This window comes from Poecilia reticulata, chromosome 22, assembly GCF_904066995.2.
Source record: "Poecilia reticulata chromosome 22, P_reticulata-male-v2, whole genome shotgun sequence".
Taxonomy (NCBI): domain Eukaryota; kingdom Metazoa; phylum Chordata; class Actinopteri; order Cyprinodontiformes; family Poeciliidae; genus Poecilia; species Poecilia reticulata.
The window spans coordinates 9,602,692-9,622,922 of NC_088851.1; the positions used below are offsets into that span (position 1 = coordinate 9,602,692).

General features: G+C 40.7%; 1 protein-coding gene across 19 annotated transcripts in view; it reads right to left on the reverse strand.

Moving 5' to 3' along the window:
- tnika (TRAF2 and NCK interacting kinase a) overlaps window positions 1-20,231 on the reverse strand; it is a 66,468-nt gene that overhangs the window by 36,352 nt on the left and 9,885 nt on the right. For all 19 annotated transcript variants that reach the window (XM_008399187.3, XM_081602976.1, XM_008399190.3 and 16 more), the window contains exons 2-3: window positions 17,404-17,469; window positions 96-152 (exon numbers count right to left, since the gene is read on the reverse strand). In XM_008399187.3, the coding sequence (XP_008397409.2) occupies window positions 96-152; window positions 17,404-17,469 (123 nt within the window). The remainder of the gene's footprint in view (window positions 1-95; window positions 153-17,403; window positions 17,470-20,231) is intronic.

Below are 20,231 nucleotides of genomic sequence, written 5' to 3' on the forward strand. Positions count from 1 at the left end.
GCTCCTAATTAGACGGCATGGTTGCCGTTGGTCTAAAAGCTCAAGATGGATTTCCTGCGTGTGAATATGTGGGAGCGTGCATTCGTGTGTCTTACCGTAGCGACATCCATGACCTTGATGGCTGCCAACTGCCCTGTCCTAATATGGCGACCCTGGGAAGCAGGAAGGAAAAGACGAAGGAGAAGACAGAATGAAAAAGAGAACGAAGGGGGAGAAAAGGCAGAAAAGAGAAGAAACATGAGTCGATCTGAATGTTTTCTGACAAAAACAGCATGCTTCACTTCAGGATGGGGCGTAACGACATTCAAACAATATTTTCCATCAAATTGATATCTACCTCACAAAGTGCTGCCATTGCAATTTCAAGCTATTATTATGGATCCCCATACATGAAAGTGAATGCTTTAAGCTTTATAGATTTTTATAAGTCTTATCTTATAGAAGAAGCTCTTGAGGTTTCCAGCTGTGTGACTGAGGTGTAAAATACCCTTACAATACCAACAAATGGTAATGTAAGGGTAAGCCTGGAGATCTTGAAGAAATAAGGGAACAAGCAGCAAAAGTGGAAATGACAAAGAGGATCATTTGCACATGGAGCAACTGTGGGTGTGATTAACTAATAGAGAAAGTACAGATGCCAAAACCACTATTGGTTATTCCCTCCACGTGAAGTATGTGGCATCCTATAGGCTGGTCAGTGTGACTTAGCAACCGGACAACAAAGAAACAAATCCATAGCAACAGACTGGAAGCAAGAACAAGCGCATTTCAATTCATGATAAACAAGTTAGCATTATGAGTTAGCTGCCTATACGGTACATCGAAAAGACTTCGATCTCATGTTTTCCCAGTCTTTTGAGAGAAATGTGTTAATTGATCAAACAAGTTTTATTTAAAAAGAGAAAAGTCCCCACTAAATAGCTCCACTGTTAAATTTGCTGATTTAATGCTAAAAGACAGCTTGGATTTTTTTACATTGGTAATTTTGCTGCTAACCGTGCAAACTGAGCACCACTGGGTGGCTGAACACTGTGATCAGCCGCTCTCACACAAAGACACACACACACACACACACACAAGTATCAAAAAAAAAAAGTTCGGATTTTGTGCGAGTGAAAGAGCTGGGAAGATTGACCAGGGATTTCTCATTAGGATCAGACTGCCCCAATTCCACAAGCACAAGGACCGGCTTTGTTCAAAAACCAACAAAAGCATTAGAGCCACTTACAAATCAGAAACTCAAACACTTACAGACACACAGAAAGCAGAAAAAACAAAGATTTCCTATCTTTCCATCGTTCTCACAGAAAGAAGAACTCTTTACAACTCCCACACATGATAGGGGGAGAGGTAGGTGAGAGGATGACTGATTAGGTCAAAGTAAGACCAAGGGAGCGGGAAATAGTGAATGTGTCAAACAGATATGAGACACGGATATTATCGGACCAAGCTAAAAATTCATTTGTCTGAACCAGCTGACGGCCGCCCTCCCTTCGTGTCTCGCTATCTCTCCTCCAGGAGCAGTAATGTCATCCAGGCTTATTAAATGACCGTTTTGGAAAGGAGGATCAGAAAGAAATTAGCACAGTCTGCTCGTCGTTATCTTCACTGCCGTCTTTGCCCTCTTCCTCCTGATTTATTTGCAAATTTGAAAATGAGACTGGGGTGCACTAAAATAGCATTTCCAAGCCAGTTAATTTAAGAGGATGATGTAGCTGCGATATGGTGCTCTGCAAAAATCTCGCCTCATTAAGAAATCTCAATGTTTTATAAAGATTTTATGTGACACACAAGACTGTATATAACTGTGAAGCGAAGTGAAACTATTGCACAGTTCTCACAGTGTTTAAAACACACACAATCCCATTTACAGAAATAATAGCCACTTTGGGCATTTTACAGAGCACCGTTTTACACAGTTTTTATGCAAGAGTAGCAAGATTAAACTTATTTCTGATGGAAGGCCATGAAAAGTCCCATTAACAGTTTACCATGCAAGTCAAACAGCAAACATGGAGGACACTGCTCTAATAAGATGAGATTAAAGTTAACATTTTTGGCTGTTAGTGGCACAAAATGTATTCTACATCATCCTGAATGCACCCTGCAAACCTTTAAGCTTGGTGGTGGTGACATCAACAGGCTGTTTGGATGTCTTGGGGAGTTTTTCCCCAGCATAAACAGGAAAAATCGATCAGAGTCATCAGAAAGACTGATGGAACTAAAGGAAACCCTTTTAGACTGGAAACCGGTGCGGATGTTCACTTTCCAGCTGTACGACGACCCAAAACAATAGCCAGAGCTGCAATGTGTCGGTTCAGATCACGTGTAAGAATGGGTCAAATCAATGTCCTGATGTAAATTCAGTTAAGAACATGAGGCAAGACCCCAAACCTGATACTCACAGATACAAAGCGATTCGTTCTCTTACGAGTGTTTTTGTGTCGAATTATTCTGTAAAGCAAAATTGGCAAATATTTACATCCTTGTGGAGCGACTTGGACCTGCATTTGCAGCCAAGGGTTGTTCTAAATAAGAAAAAATAAGGAGGGTAAAATACAAATACACATCACAGTTTTCAGATCAGATGGTTCCATTCCATATGCACAAACTAGCTTGGCATCTACAGAAACAGTTCTTCAAAAAATAACTCTACACCTTCGAATGATCCCATACAGACTTCTCAATACACATGTAGCCACTCCTTTCTATGACAGTATTATTTAACAATGATATTAACCACTGGGGTTGTTGTGACCCAACTTTGTCCTCCGTGTTCCCATTTATTGCATTTGTTGTTTTCTTGGCATGGCTGCCTCTGCGCAGCCATTATCCCTGCACCTTATTTTTAAAAGGTGTTCAATCAATCTGTCATTATATTGTCAGTGGCAGAGCCAATTAAACGTTTGGCAACCTGTCGGGAAGTTCATCGAACCAGTTTTCTGTGTTCCCCTGCCTCTCTACACGCCAGCTTGTCTTGGTGGTGGAATCCGCCCTTCAGCAGATGTCAACCGCTCACTACTGTCAGAGATTTTATTGACAGACCTCAACCAACTAAAGCGGACTCTGCACATATTTCGGCAGTGGCAAAGACACCACTTTAGTCAAGTTTACTGTTTAAACTTGATTAGAGAGTTTATTAGATCCTTATAGAAAATGGTTTTCTTGTAGAGTTAGCAATCGGACATGGCGTTAATAGCAACCATATTGCTTTAGCTACCATCCACCCAAATGGATTCCAATATGAAGATACATATTTATTTACATTCAGGTTTGGAAAGAGGGCTTTCCATGAACTTTTCATTAACTTGTCCTTTGCTTCCATTCATGTAACATTTTCTCAAAAGCAACACATTGTGTTCAGGAGGAGCGCAAATCAGGGGTGCGACTTTCTCTGTAACCAATTGCAAAAAAAAAAAAAACATTAAGCAAAATACAACTTCCTCTGATGATAGTCGCTTGGACAGGGCACCAGCATGGAGCAGTGGAAAAAATTACAGACTCAGTCACACACACAAGAAAAACACTCCTTTAGTGTAGTTACTGACTTTTTGATACCAGTAAACTCAACATGCCAACTATAAAAAAATGGAACAACATGGGAACAATAGAGTAGCAGTTAATTGATTAAGATGCTTTGGCAGATTTTGCTTACACAACCTCAACCTCACACAAGGTTGCTCGGTCGACACTGCGACGGAACAGGAGTTAACAGAAAACTGCAAAACTGAAAAATCCTACTACCTAGTGATCATTTTAAAAACTAAACCTCAATTTGATAATTTCCATCCCTTAAAATGAGGACGTCTTCAAATCACTTACGCCAAAAAACTGAGATGCTAAAAGCTCCTTGTGGATATATTGTCATACATTTATTTATGCGATTCCTTAAATAAGAAATGAAGATGGATGCAGCTCTAATAATGAATTATGAAATGGATTTCACACTTAACGCCGTCATCCTTTTTGCATTTTCTCATAGGGATGGCCCACTTGCTCTGATCTATCCCATTCAGACCAGTCTGCATTAAATCTCACATGCCAGCCCATCCTTTCCTCTACTAGTTCATTGACAGTGTTGCTTCTCTCTGACCTAGATCTGCGTTTTCCCCCCTCTGCCTCTCTCTCCTTCCCTCTCTTGTCCCTCTGATTTGCACTCTCATTATCTAAACCTTCTTAGCTCCCCACAATCTCCTCTTTATGCCTTTTCATTAGATCTCACAACGTCTCGCCTGTTTTTTTTCCTGTCTCTCTGCGCTCCTCGTATTTTCCATCTTTCGTCACTTTCATTGCTCCCAGCATGGCCCAGTGGCCTGTGAAAAGCAGGTCTTACAAGAACATGATTGAGCCGAAAGTTAATGCCAGAGGAACAGCATTCTGCTTTGAGCTCGGCAGGCGAATCCGACACGAACCGAAGGCTCGTTGCATCCCCTCCACTTTGCTTCCTCTAATGCATCCAAAGCACTCTGTAAACCACAATGCTCTCATGTGGATCTTAGCATGTACTCGGAGCAAAGCAAGGAACCCCACATAATATGCCTCAAAAGGTCACTATTCCGGTAATGATGCCCTTTAAAATTAAGATACATCATTCTTTAAATGTTCACATAGTCACTTTTCTCCTGCTCTTGATATTTTGGCCAAATGTGACAGCAGCAGTCACAGACACATCCACAAGGAGCTCTGAGACCAGCCATGTTGAGGCTACCAGACGGCCTTTTGATGATAATATTGCTTCAGATTATCGACTTAAACTGAATTCCAAAAAAAAAAAAAAAAAATGGATTAAACATCTCCTGTGATGGAGTTTTAAACATTTTGCTTGTAAAAAAAGATACTTTACTCGAGGCACACTGCCTCGAAGCGATGCGAAATAATGTCATTTATTGTCACCAGTAAAACAGATGACAAGAAATGTGATGTTTGCAACAATAATAACCAGTGATGGAAAAATCTCAGTAGGTTTGAATTTGTTACTTTTGCTGTTTGAACCATCGTTTTTACCACTGGAGCCATAAAATAACCAACAAATAAAAATATGTGCCTGAAAATATAGGCAGGTCGTAGCTTTACAAAAACCAAATCAGTCAACTCTACGCGTGTGTGTGTGTGTGTAGACAAATACAAAAATGTAATAGTTCTCAAAAGCTGAAATGGAAATAAATAGCACTTTTACTTCAGTAGTGCAACTTGCACTTAACGAGATTCTCATATTTGCTGTAATAGACAGAAAACTAATTGTAGTTCGGACATTACGACTGTGGATCATGCATCCTCTCATCCCCGTCTCTTGAGTTGTCTTTTACTGGAGGAGGTGCGAGAACATCACAAGTGCATATTCTTACAGCAATTACCATCTGCATGTGAATTTAATTAAACGTCTCTGCAAAGCAGAACTAAAAACCCACGAAAAGTATTTGTGGCCCGTTTGAAGAGCCATGCCGTGAGAGCACCTAGCCAGAGTATTTCAGGCCGGAGAAAATAGTCGCTGCGTGCGGCGACTCTTTTTGGAGCTTCTGGTGAGGCCAGTTTGCTTGAACGTTCAAAGCACAAATCCCCTTTCGCACAGCAAAGGGAAGCTGTCGGCCTCATTTCTAAGAGACAGACTCGGCGAACGCTGGTGTAATTTAATCCGCCGGTGTACATCATGATCCCGAAGGTATCGGTGAGTCTCTGACACTTTGAATACAAGGCATTTAAAGAATGCTTAGATTTTGTGTTTCTCTGTGTTCGCATCACTGCCCTTGCCAAGTCAATTACATCCACACACCCCCCCATTGGACACATTGACTATGCAGGACACTTCCTCTTGTAGCCTAGCAACACTCCCTGCTCGCCGGATCACAATGGGCAGGACACTTAAATATACGTCCACAAACTCGCTAATACGCACCCTTAAGCACACATACACAAAAGAGAAAAGGACAGGGGGGATAAGCAACTATTGTCTTGATTTGTGAGAGTCTATGTTAAGAAGAGGGCGCCGGGTGAAGAGTGGAGGAGCCGGCTTCACTTCCCACTGCAAAGAGCAAATGCTGTAGGTATGCAAGGTCAATAAGGACCACTGACATGCAAAGAGGGCGAGTTTCATAATAAATCTGATGCTTAACTTTAAGAGTAAGCTTGGCAAAGCTCTCAAAAGACAGTACGACGAAGGAAACCAGTTTTAATTGAACAAGGCATGTGAAAAAGTATTTCTATCCTTCTCAATAATCAGTGGCAAATTCTTTATTGTCATTGGAACAGACACTTATACTTGTTGACCAGCCACCGTGGCGACTTATGGTTGCATACTTATAATTGTTTCCATTGGTATTTGATAATTTATTGTCGGTGATGGGCTTCAAGTCTCTGAGGTTAGCAGTCCTCCTCGCAATCTCCCTGAGAAACAGAACGAGTTTTAGAATAAATCCGAGGCCACTACAAGACATTAACATTAACATTACTTCAAGTCAAAAGAAACATGGTGGTTTTTTTGCAACACAGTGCTGCTCGCTCTGCTTGTTATAAGAGAAGCAGCGGTAATCCTTGAGGCTTCGCACTTCTGCTCAACATCTTCCTGTGGTGAAAGGCTGCTCTAACCTGTTTACGTGTTGAACACGGTCACATGCAGCATTTGACAGTTTGGCTGCCTAATTGGAAACTTTTCCTTCTAGGAACATACGCATTCCTACGAGTGTTTCCACAGCTCCATCAGATAAGTTTTGTTTTCCACTTCACATGTCGCATGCATTTCTTTGCAATTTTAGAACGGCGAAGACGGGGAGCTTTGGTTGTTAGTTTCCTTGTAAAGCACGGTTAACCTTTTTTCCAAAAACATTGTATAAGGAACTTGTCGCTGCTCAAAACTTGCATTTAATGTCACTCGCTTTGCAAGCAGTGCAGTCAACAGATTCCAGAATGAAAATTTGGATACTTGAGATAATCTCCAGAAATCAAACCAAATATAAAATGCTGAGGTTATTCTTGCCATAACAAAAAGAGGAAAAACCTAAATATGTAACTTTATTAGCTGTCTAGCTATTGTGATTTTGTGGATCAAAATATCTGTGAACCACTAGGGAAGAGAACAAAAAAAAAAATGTATGTTAATGCAAGCCCACTAAAAATGGAGCAGGGTGTCCGATTGTGTTCCTCTTGTTTTGTTTAAAAAAAAAAAAAGAAAAGGGAAATGGGTCACCCAGTAATCCCAATCTGTGCCCTTCTGGTAATCCACACTGCCAGTCGCAAACAGCAGGAATTGACTGAACGTCTGGGAATCTCTCCGCCCTGCCACAGGACCTGTCGCCATGCATTATAGTGGGGGAGAAGTGGGTTAAGGGAACCGTCTCCGACCTCTACTTTCGAGTTCTCTTCTACAGACAGATCCCAGATATACATACCGCTGTAGCACACATTTACTCCCAAATAAACTTATTTCCAGCCATTTTACTGTCAAAGCGCTGCAGAGAACTAGTCTTTTAGTCTCCAAGGCTCATAACAACAACCACCGCTTCCCCGGTCTTGGTTTACGATCGCAGACGGTGTCGCCGAAGGTGTTGGAGCATTTGATGCGCAACAAAAGCCACTTTTTATGGCTAACCAACAAACAACGCGGGACTCCGAAGAAATGCAGAGGCAATACTCCTCGACACACCTCGCTGGAGTTTGAACACCTGCAGTGATTCAGCGTCCGTGCGTGCCAAAACGCACCGACACCGACGGCACGTGCACAAATGGAGTCAGCGAAGCAGTAAATAAAAAATGGCAAAGGCCTCGATTCCAATCTACTTCAGCAGTATCTGGGAAATATAGAAGCACCCTGAGGCTGCTCTCACGCTGAAAGATGAGGCGGGAGGCGACAGGAGGGACTGAGACTAAAGAGAGTGTAGGAGACACGCTTTAACAAGTGGGGTAATGTGCAGGCAGAGAGGGAGAAAAAATAGAAAAATATGGAAAAAGATGATTAAAGATAAAAAATATATATATATTTATCAAACTAAGGATGTTGCATTGGGGAATCTGGCCACTCATTAACCCCTGCTGAAAGAAAAAGATGCTAACAAACAAGCACATAAAATAAAAAAATTTATCAGGAAACAGACTAATCTGGGCTCAGGGAGAGGGTTTTGGGTGCTAAATAGTCACACAAAAAAAACACTCTAAATAGCTTAATCTGAGACAAAGAAGAAACCAACACACAAACACAACACTGTGATTTTAAGTAAAGATCTCTGGGACAGAAAAAAAAAGTTGGACTAGACCGTAAGCTTGCTAAGTGGCGAGTGTGGATACACATACTGTGAGTGTAAGATCCAAAAATAGCTAAATGATAATGTATCCCTGATGTGATGGAAACACACTGGCACTAACTGGATCCAACCTTGCTGGGTGAGTGTGCGCAAAGCTGATTTGTGATGGGTATTATTATTGAGTGTGATCCAGATTATATTAAGTGAATCACACATGCATGAGCAGACCCACCGTTACCTGCATTTTAGTTCTGTGTTATTAAATCCATTAAAACAGCTGCAGGATGTGGGGTCCAAAATAGAACTCATATTTAATAAAGATGCTTGTTTTATCCCCCAAAAATTGAAGAACGTACACAGATAAAGACTCTTTTGTTATCAATTTTGAACACAGAAATTGATTCAACAATATTAATTCCTCTGGCTCTTTATTTATTTTTTTAAAACCAAGTAAAACTAGAGGCTCATGTCCAAACAATCAGAACTAGTAGATTTTTACAAAGTTATCCATCCACCTAACTTCAGTTCTTACTGTACACAAGCCTGCTGCAGGCAAGGAGTGAATGCAGTGGAGTTAAACAGAAGAAGAATGAGGTCACAGGTTAATACATTCTTCAAACTTTGCTCTCTGACCATTTTGCAGGTCAGTACAGATGAAAAACTGGAACAAAGTCTTTCATTTTATCAAAGAGGAACACCAACTCCTTAGTCTTTTAAAGGGGCAGCCACAAAGAAATTACTCTAACTGGGCACATTTTAAGCTCTTTTTGATTTCAGAGAGGGAAATATATTCTTAAAGGCACTAAAACGACAAATATTAAATATTTTAGTTTGAACCGGGATGAGCTAACGCGTTCCTAAAGGTGAAGCCACATGACCACTAGCTGTTGTTTGCTAGTATCAGTCTTGCTGTATCTCAGCTCAGGCAAGGTGGCGCATCCTTGTGTTGACCATCTGAGCGCATCAGACGTTTTGGATCATACAGTTCTGATCCTAGCAAAACCTTAAACTGTCATATGTGCCTGCAGTTTTCTAAAACTGACTTTGTTCCTCGTCGGGTTTTGACGTTTTATGGTCAAACTTATGCAGCAGCCATTGACACGATGCTCACACTTCTACACTTTTCTTTAGAATTAAAATGTTTGGAAAGCAAAAAAATATATATCCTGTGTTGTTGCCAGAGGGGTGTATGATTAACGTCCGTTTAGAAAATAAATAAACCGACGATCGCTTACTCTTGCACTGGATTACCGACTAAATGCGTCAGTGCTGTAAATGACACTTCCTGCAAGTTCTCAAAAGGAAACAAAGTCTACCCTTTCTGCAACAAGGGTAGACTTGTTGCAGAAAGTCTACCCTTGTAGAAAAAGAGAAACAGAAACAGAAAAAGAGACTCAGGGCTTCCTGACATGAGGGAGTGCTACATGAGTTGGAGGAGGAGAAAGCAGGAAGAGGGACGTGTGGGGTGGGGGGGGGAGGTGGCGGTAGTTGCAGCAAATAGGCAGGTTCAGCACAGTGGTATCACGCTTCAGCACCTCCAGAGGTCAAATGAACATCCAAACTGATTTACTGTGCATGCTGAAGGTAAGAAAGTGATAGGAGGAGGAAGATGAACAAGGTTGTGGAGAAGGATGGGAGTCATGAGTAGAAGAAGCACTTCAGGTAATGCAGAGAGGAGGGGGAGGGGTCGAAGAGCAAAAACAAGAGACAAAAGAGGGTAAAAAATGAGATTACAGGGGCAATAGGGGATAATAGAGAGATTCAGCACTGATGCGTGTTATTGAATAGAATATCAAATGGCAATAATCTGTTCAGCTAGAAAGAAGAAAGCCTCAGCAGAGCAGTTCCTAATGATGTGCATTAGTTGGAGAATTCCAGGTTCATCTGGGGAAGACGCTGTATGAAGACAGCATGACGGGACTGAATGGTGAAAGACATACATGTAATTGCAGCACTGTTGCCAAGTATTGTAATGATGATATTCACAACTAAACATGCATTTTTTCATGCCTTTCCTTCTTTTTCTTTGTCATAATGTTCCCACCACTCTTTGTGAACTTTAGCATCTTTATCAACAAAAACATGCGCCAGGCGTGGGCATCAAGGGTAGTGAAAGTCTGTCCAATATATTAGCAGTATTAAATATTTGCATGCAAGTCATTTGAAATATAATATTCCACAAAATCCTGCATTCAGGCTGTACTTTGTAATCGCAATATTGCAGCCGGTGATGTTGTGATGGAGTTCAATTCACAATGCATCACTAGAAAATTGGAAGAAGAAAAAAAAAAACAAAGAAAAAAAGATCGTTATTGGTTCAAGGCATGGCTAATTGACTCCGGTCTGGGTGGGAGGCATCTGGGTAAGTGGGGCGCGTGGCCTTGGGGAACACGCAGCACGGATGTGGGTTAATGAACGCGCAGCCAGGTGTGAGTGTGTCTATACATCCATGAACAGAACAAGCCCATCTGCCGTTTTCACCGTAATGAGCAGCATCCACCTCGGTCGGGGTTCACATTTCATCCGTAAGGACTCCAGAGACTGAACTCTGCGTGTGTGAAGGCAAACAATGAGAGCGAAGCAATGACGGGTTCACAACGTAAACCCCTGCGAGCGAGCAACTGCATTGCAAAAAGGAAACGTAAAGAATTACTGTGTATTTACATGAGAACATATCATAACCCTGTAGCCTGCAGGCTGCACAGCTGAGACTCTCCAAGAGTAATTTTATTACCTTTAAGAACAATGCATCCATCATTTATTTGCATGTTGACCTTTTATGACACTACCTCAGGTTTGTATAATATAAACTGGCTCTTATTTCAAGTAGAGCACCACTTAGGTTAAGAAGGGATTTCAGGAGCAATGTAATTACCATAAATTATGCACATTCATGACCGAATTCGCCACTTAAAATGTCAGTATTACAGTTCCAATGAAAATATTGCATTTTGTTAATTAGCAAAACTTAATAATTGTGCAATAAAATAATGCACAGGATTATTTTATCCTGTGCAAACATGCATACTTTGCATCTTTTAGAACCGAGGAGTTTCCAGAAGAACTTCATATTATACTAAAAAAATTAATTCAGTTCTTTGAATCAAGTTCGTCGGAGCAAGAAAATCTCTATAACATGAAGACAGTCAGTCTGAAGGGCAAATGGGAAACATTAGCCTAGCTTGTGGCTGCTACTGGGATCAAAGTATACCTTGGTTTCACAGGCGCTGTTGAGTGTCATATCGAAAAATGTGTACGACACAAGTTTAAGTTTGAGGAAAGAATGGGGAACACTAAGTTCTGTCACTTCTTTGAAGTGTGTGACTTGTTGGCACAGAGACTGTAGTCCTGTGACGCTTTTCTAGTGACAGAGGCAACTCAAAACTTTCAGACCACAGTCACAGTCACCTAACCTAACCTCTTCCAGGAAGAGAATTTACCTAATAAAAAAAAACCCTCCTCACACGCTGCACCTCGGTAAACAGCCAGCGGTTAACTGTCTTGCACATCAACAGCAAGACAGGAAGCTGGCATCCCAAAGCAGTCCCGTTTTAGATTGAAGCACATTCATATGCTTCAATCGAAATTAAATTAATAATTTGCAAGAAATCGAAAATGAATGTCACACATACTCACAGACAGCTAATCTGCCTGAGCTTGAGCTGCTGAGATTCGGAGATGTAACTGTAGCCAAATGTGGTTTGAGATGCATTGACTCAGCAGGACAGACTGCAACACATGCCGTGCTTTTCAGCCTGTAATGTGACCAAAATGTAAAAGTTTCTAAACATTCTATCCTGTTGCAAGACACCGTAGAGCCTTACATTAGTCTGAAGCAGAACCGTGACTAAATGAAAGTAAAAGTAATGAAATGATCGCTCTATTCCTATTTTAGGACCAACCAGTCTCTCCATGGTCCGCTACACCGTGCATGTATTGTGTGTGTTACTGTGTGAAGGAGAAAGATTTGGCAGGCACACAAAGAGAAAAATAGCCCATGGTACTTTGTAAAATGATTTCCAGCAGATAAAGGAGATTTAAAAAAAAAAAAAAAGCAGCTTTGAAGTGTTTTTTGAGTGCAAAATAGGGACTAAGGAATAGGAGAAACACAGCGGGACTACCACAGCCCATTTAAAAAAAGTAAAAATGGCCACTGAGATGGCAAAAGGAAAGAAAAATCAAACTACTATTCTCCAGTAACACATCTACAATATGTATGGAGGAAACATTAGTGAAATAAATGGAAACCATACTAGCAGGTACAGACAACACAGGTCCGCCAACATCACTTTAGCTAAAGCACAGGTGTGTGTGTGCGTGCGTGCGTGCGTGCGTGTGTCTGTCTGTCTGTCTGTCTTTTGGTCTGAATGGTGAATATTTAAAGTGTGTGTGCAGCACTTTGTGTGAGGAGGAGCTCTGTCAGTGTGTTCTGTCATCATGGAGACAAACTCTTGTCATTGTGTTGTGCTGCATCTTTCCTGTACAGAGACCGCAAAAGTCATTCACAGTGCGCTAACATATGAAGACAACGTAAACGATGACCAGCTCTCACCCTGGACAGACCACCAGTCCGTCACAGGGTAGCACACAGAGACAAACAGGACACTTTCAGCATATATGTGTATATTTTACATTGACTTTGGTAAAATATCGGACTGGGAACTGGAAGTGGCAAATGCCTTGGATCAGTGTCAAAAACAAAAAGGACATTCCCAACAAGGTCCTCTGAAATGGTCACTGAATCTGAATAAAACAAAACCTTCTAAAATGACACATAGGATTTTTGTAGTCATCAGCTTTGAAATAAACCAGTCTCTTTAACCGGACATTTAAATATCCAGTCAGAGTGTGCTCCAAAATCCAGGCCAGGAATGATGCCTCTTTCCCCTCATTCATTCATTATGAAGTCTTCTGAGCAGGTTTCTCACTTCGGAGATGCCCATTATCCTCAAGCCCCATTAAATATTCAGAGCCTTCAGAAAAATAGAACAAAAGCACAAGTAAGAGAATATAACTAAACCCAGAGCAGGAAAAGGATGGCTGTTGCGAAATGAAAAGAGGAAATACTGAGAAGGGAGCCATGAAAAGGCAAGTGACAAGAGTGACAACAGAGAAAAGGCTAAAGGAAGGAACTGATAACAGTAGATGGGGAGGAAGTGAAGTGGAGAGATAAAGTGTTTAATTATTCAGCAATACCCATGTTCTCTATTTATGGTCCTTTTAAGGCAGCCAGCGGAAGATATATATATATATATCACCCATGAGGGTCGATCGCCGATACCGATCATCGATACCGATCACACAATTATTATTTTTTTAATCATAAGCACTACCGGTTAAATTATATGGAAAAAGGAACCATAAATGCACCTTAATTTAGACAAAAACTTGTTTTTAATAACTTTTTCCAAGAAAAAAACAAAACAGGCATTGTGCAAATTGTACTGCTATCGGTAATACTATCTTTAACAGACTGATAACATATGAAGGCTCTGAAGAGGCTAAATAATGCAAAGAGCCAAAATAAAACCTCTCAACATTGCCAACAAATTCAAGTATAAAACTTAACATTCAACGACAAATACAGGATCCATTACAAAAAACAATCCTGAGTTACTGAATGAAAACTTCCTGATAGCATGGCGGCTAGCTGATTACTGCTAGTTCTGATTGACTGTTTCTGACTGAGCAGAGTAATTATGCAGAACAGAGAAGAGATCGATTATTTTTTCAGAGATTATGTGTCTCATGTTGGGACAGCGAAAGTTTTAATACGTATGCAAAATAAATTTTTTTAAGTTAGATGCTGCAGCTTTAAGCAGAGGTTCGGTGTGAGAGTCACTACCAGGTGGAGCAGAAGCGGCGCTCCGTCTGTGAAATATTACTACCTGTAGTGTAGCAGCGGTTCAACAGCGAGAGCAGAACCAGCGTCTTACATCGCAGCTCGAAGACTTCAATAATTTTGCGGGTTATTTGTTTAGCTTTCTGACCGTCATGCTAACCCGGGTGAGTGTTTGTAGCTGTGCGCTGCTTTACCTGCTATCTGATCCTCCATATGTCTTTTTTACTGCAGTGAGCCTCGATGTAGCCAAATTCCGTCAAGTATGCCATTGTTTTTATGCCATATTAGATTCGTCGTGTAGATGCATTTTGACGTGCTTCACCCCACGTCCTTCAATTTTCCGCCGCAACACGCAAACTTCCCCATTCACTCAGTGCGTTATAGTTCCACATAGCTTAGGATTTGTTGCTGCACATCTGCACAGTGTGAAGGAAAGAGGAGACCAGCTGCACAAGCAGGCTGCGAAATGAGATGTAGGTGATCGGTATCGGCAACAAGAGACCGTGATCGGCGATCACCGATCATACACTTTTTCACGGAAATCGGCCGATTATGATCGGTGACCGATCGATCGGCACACCTCTAATATACATGGGCTCATGCTGCTCACCTTAAGCCCAGATCACTTGCAAAGGAAGGAAATGAGACATAACAACGAGCCTCCACAATAATAAGAATAATGAAAACTGATATGGATGAGCAGGAGGGTGAGGAAGGAAACATGACTAACATGGAGGGAGAGAGAGAGAGAAATGGTGTGGAGCTAAGATGATATTTTCACTGCTCACCTATCACCAACCCCGTTACAAATATGTTTACTAACAGGGGGAATATGTAACAAAAACAACTGTCCAAGACATTTTTTGTTATTATTCAGACAAAATTCTACGTACAAACATAACATAGCAAATAAAGAGCTCCAAGGAGCCGATGTGTATCATTTAATGAGACGGAGTAATGGAAAGGTTGATAAAACTGTTATCTCTCTCTCCCAGGCACACAGAGGTGCAGCGAAGACTGCACACTGCAGACGGAATATCACCAGAAAGATGAAACGCATTGCTGACCATTAGAGAAATATGTAAGGACAAAAAGAAAGCGTGGCTGGGTGACCCTGCGTATCTGACGCAAACTTAATTCTGCAGAGGGATTAGAAGTATTACAGTCATTCTTCTAAAAAATAAAAGATGAAAAAAATTAAAATGCACCTTGATTTAATTTTCTGTGAGTTTAAATTAAATGTCAAAAATGCCAGCCTCTTGGGGGGTCGTGTCTTACCTTTTAATCATATTCTGCAGGCTAATTTAAATGTCAATATGGTGGAAGGTAGCAAAAAAAAAATAAAAAATCAGCTGATTAAAATGTCAGCATACTTAAATAAATACAACTGCAGCTAATGCTCAAAAAATTACGCTTCATTAGGCTTTTCATGAATATATTGCAACAATGTGTAGCATGATAGGAAAGAAACCATGCATATAGTTGAAAATATAGTAGAAAATATCAAAATGCCCCATATGCACACAGATATATCAGAGCACAACACCTCAAAGTCATTCACACATCATATTTTGCCATGAAGTGATACATAGGGACTTGCAAAACCAGCCACATCTGTTATTCAGTTTCTGCAAACTTAAATGTGTTTCACTGGGGTCAACTATTCAAGGTTCTCTTCACAAATTCACCTATTTGTACATTTTTCCATCGAACTTAGCTTGTTATTCACCAAAAATCTGCCTAATTGTGATTTTTTTTTTTTGTAAAGAAAAAGTAGCTTGCAAAGCTCAAGCTCCTGGACGTAATGCTACTAGATAAGCTATTGGCTGGCAGTTGCAAAAGCAGCCAATCCAGAAGCACCATTCATTTTCCTTACCGCTGATTGGCTGTATGGTTTCCCTTCAAGTTCTCGATTATACTCTACTCTGTGTTGCTTCATCACATAAAACTCCAATAAAGTACATTTGTGGTTGCACTGTCACAAAATGGTGAACTGATAAAGAATGATGAGTACTTTAGCAAAGAGCTGTACATGCATGGGCACACTGCTTAATTAACTCCAGCCTTCATATCAATTTGGCCAACAATTTGCACCCAAGATCAACACGTAGCAATACTTGGACTCCTGAGCTTTCCAAACCAAGATTTTCTTACATTTCTGGCATTAAACAAAGTTTCCTTTGATTCTGTCTTATTAATTCAACTGAGATGTAAAACATTTCTTGCTATTAAGAAACGTTAGCTATTTTTATAACACCAAATGAGGATGTTTTTTTGTTTTTTTTAGCTTAGTAACCTTAAGCCCACAGCTTACTCCACAGCCTTGTACATTGTGTACCATTCAGTCACCCAGTGGTGTGGATCAGACTATGGCCCTGAAACCCAACAGGCAACTAGAAGAGTCTGTGGTTCAGTGTGAGAGACTGATAAATAAGCTTTCAGCCAGAAAGCATATCAGACATACGTGGTTACACTTTTCTCTTTTTTTTTTTCTTTTTCCCCTGCATGCTCTCTCTGTGTTTTGCTCTACATCCTGTACGTCGCAGACCTACGCGCACATGAGAGGGCGTCGGATTATTTCCAGAAGTGTGAAGATGAATGTCTGACCCCTGTCTGACCTTACATTCAGTCCAGTCATCTGTAACAACAGCTCCTTTTCCATCACCACCTGACCTTGACTCTCTGGTCTGTTAGCCACAGCTTCATGCATATGCACACTGCATGCACTCACAGGGGCACACCTGTATCAGTGGCGGCCCCCCGGTTAAAAGAGCACGTTTATTACGAGGCGGGCTGGTGCCACCCCCTGCGGTGAAGCAGAAAAAAGGCAGCGAGACTAACGAGCTGCGGTGGGGGTGCAGGCAAGAAGAGGAACTTCAGACAGTAACACAGACAGTAAGATTTCTGCAACAGCGGAAAACAGCTGAGTCCATCTGACAACAGCGTTGCTCAAACCACATTGATGTCACAAGTGCAAAGCAACATGTGCTTCTCTTTTACCTCTTTCTCTTTTCAAAGACCTCACTTAGACGTGTGAATGTTAGAAAAGATACTGCCATGATGTAGAAAGAGACAGGTGTGTAAAAAGAACAAAAGCAGAAGGGGAGATTTCCTAAAAAAAATTAAAATTAAAAAAAAGAAATGAGAGAAATGTCCTACTTATTTAAACAAACTCAATTTCTCTCAAGCTTGCTTTTAGGTATAGTGGGTTTTTTCCTGTACGCCATTTCCTCCAGTAACATTTCTGCTTTTTATTCCAGCAGAATGCATAAAAGCTGATAAAATGGAAAAGTCTGGTAAAAAAAAAAAAAGATGGGCTCGACATCTTACCTTGTACACCTGGCCGTAGGTGCCATTTCCTACCAGCTCAACCAGGTCAAAGATGCCCGAAGGATCCTGCAAATGCAAAGGAAACACAGTGGAAGGATTACGATTTTGAAGGTTCGGTAAGGCAAACTCTTAGTGTTTGAGAAAGTTGTTTAGTGTAACAAAAATGGCAAAAAGTACAACGCCTATATATATATATATATATATATATATATATATATATATATATATATATATATATATGAAAACAATCCGGCTCGAAAACACCGACTTGAATCTGGTAGAGACCTCAAAGACATAAATCTGCCAAAGGTATGAATAATTTTGTAGCAGAATGCAAATAAAAATACTCCATTCATTTTTAGTCAGATTATAAACTCCATGGTTTAATAAAGAAACAGCTACTCATTGCTTTGGTTTTTTAGCCTTTTTTTATTTTTATTTATTTATTTTTAATGAAATTAGTCAAATTCTAAACCTGAAATATAATCAGAAATCTGTGTCAGCCAGGAAAGGCATGATCCGCACATGTTCAGCAAAAGTTGCCTTTTCTCTTTTTGAATTGTATTCTCCGGTGGGCAGTAGCTCACCGTTTCCTTCAGAACGTGATTTACCATAAGGAGAGAATATAGTTTGAAGAACACTATTGTAAAGACGACCTTTTATTAGTTTTGTAGACCTGTTAATATCAACAGAATACCTTTCACGTATTTTACTGTGAAATTTTGAGAAAAATGACCGTCATTCATCCTGCTCACGTTTTCTGTACCAGCTAAAAAAATGTTACCATGCTAACAAACTGAAGCATGCTACAAACAATAATCACAGGGAAAATAATCTATGCTAAACCGGCAGATAATTTCAAGTTATCAATATACTTTCATCAACACCAGAATCCTAAGTCCAGGCTCAAAGTTGTTACCTCATACGCTCTGATAAACCCACTATTACAGAAACGAGGGAACAAAAGTATCTTCCAGGAACCCAAATAGTCTGGAAACCAAAGGGAAAACACCAAGGTGTCCGATTCTGCCTCTGCTTAGCTCAGTTCCACCTCTTCTCATCATAATTCAGTTATCTCATTTTTTTTATCAGCTTACCTGACCTGGTTTTATTGTGACTCTGACAAAAGCCCAAACCTGAGTTTGTCCATTCCGTTTGTTTAAGGAAGAGCTAAAATTACAGGGACACCTTTTCCTACCAACCTGTAATAACATCCTGGGCCTTCCTAAGACGGCAGCCCACAGGGTGGCCTCCTTTAACAGTTTTTCTTTCACCCAGCAGCAGGTTCCTGCACTTCCCACTCTCCAAGTGTTTGCTGTTTAGGAATGCAGTGCCGACTTGTCTCAGGCTAGCGTCCACACTAATTCAAGTCCGTAGACGCCAGGTTGCCAACACAGAATTGGAAGAACTTCGGATAGAGCATGAAACCCACTGATCCCTGCAAATTTACACACACACACACACCTCCCCCCCTGCTTCTCCACTTGCATGTTGCTACGGCATTCCAACAATAGCTGGCATTTACCCTCTCCTTCCCTCTCCCTTTCTTTCCTCCTGTTCCACTTCTCTGGCTGTGGTTTTCCAACCAGCTGATGTCCATCTATGTCTCTCTATTGCTTCCTGCTTTATCTACATAGCCGTCTTTCACTCCTGACAGACTCCAGGACAAGTTCCTCCTGCCAACACGCTTTTCATTCCAACAGTGAATATGCTTGAGGGGCCCAGAAAGTCTCTGGACCCTTTAAACCCTTTAGACTCTTGCATCCCGGGCATCGCCAAAGTCTTAAAGTAGTCGTGTTGCCATGGACTTAAGAGGTAAACAGCAAACTTCATTGTTTATAGTCCACAATTTCTTAAGTGTTCTTGGCACGTTTGGTATAACACATTGCAATGCCATATATTTCATGCCCAGTGCTGTCAAACTGAATAAAGCTGGGAACGAATTCAATGTCCAAGGGATTTAAAGGTAAGTAAATGACTCAACATTTTAAATGTGCCCATTACAAATAAGTAAAAACAAAATATTCAGTGACAAATATCTTACTCTCAGTTTCTAGATCGGTTTAAGAGTGGCTGGTTTTGTAACGTCAGCTACAATGTCTCACATGCTGCTCAACAGTTTGTTGGCTTAACTACTTTTTAATCCTAATTTAGGAATCCTAAGTTATGGAAGATCCAATTTGCACTTGATTTAAATCAAGTAATAGTGACTGAATGGACAGGCACAAGTAATAGTGACGGTCCACCCAAAGGCTTAGGACTTCCAGACCCCTAATTCTTTGGTAAAATCATGAACACTGTGGACATGGTTTTTATTTCAAGAAAGTGTGGGGATATTATTGTCCTCAATATTAGTCATTTACGCAAAGGTATTTGTAGATATCAAATCTAACAGAAACAACTTGTAAAGTGCAAACTATGTTCAGAAAGCATAGATATACAAACACTTTGGATAGGCACTGAAACAGGCAGGTTTTCTGCTTGAATACCCATTTGGGAGCTGAAAGATACCATCTTTTTCAGATCACTGAATAAGAACAAACAAAAACATGCTAACCTGAAAGCTCTTCGGTGTTGAAGTGGTTTCAGAGTGAAGAAATACTGGAAATCACTACGTCAGAGAGGTGTTCATTCAGGCACTTGCAACAGCTGGAGAACATTTTGTCAAATTGGTAACAACGTGAACCTAACCTGGAGCAGACAAAGGAAACCACTTTGGGTTTTTTTTCCCCCTTTTAAGCTTAAGTACTTATGTCTATATTGAAATTAGCTGGATTCAGAAATGCTTTGGGCTTCAAAAGAGTTAAAGTGTCGCAGAGACAGCTTAG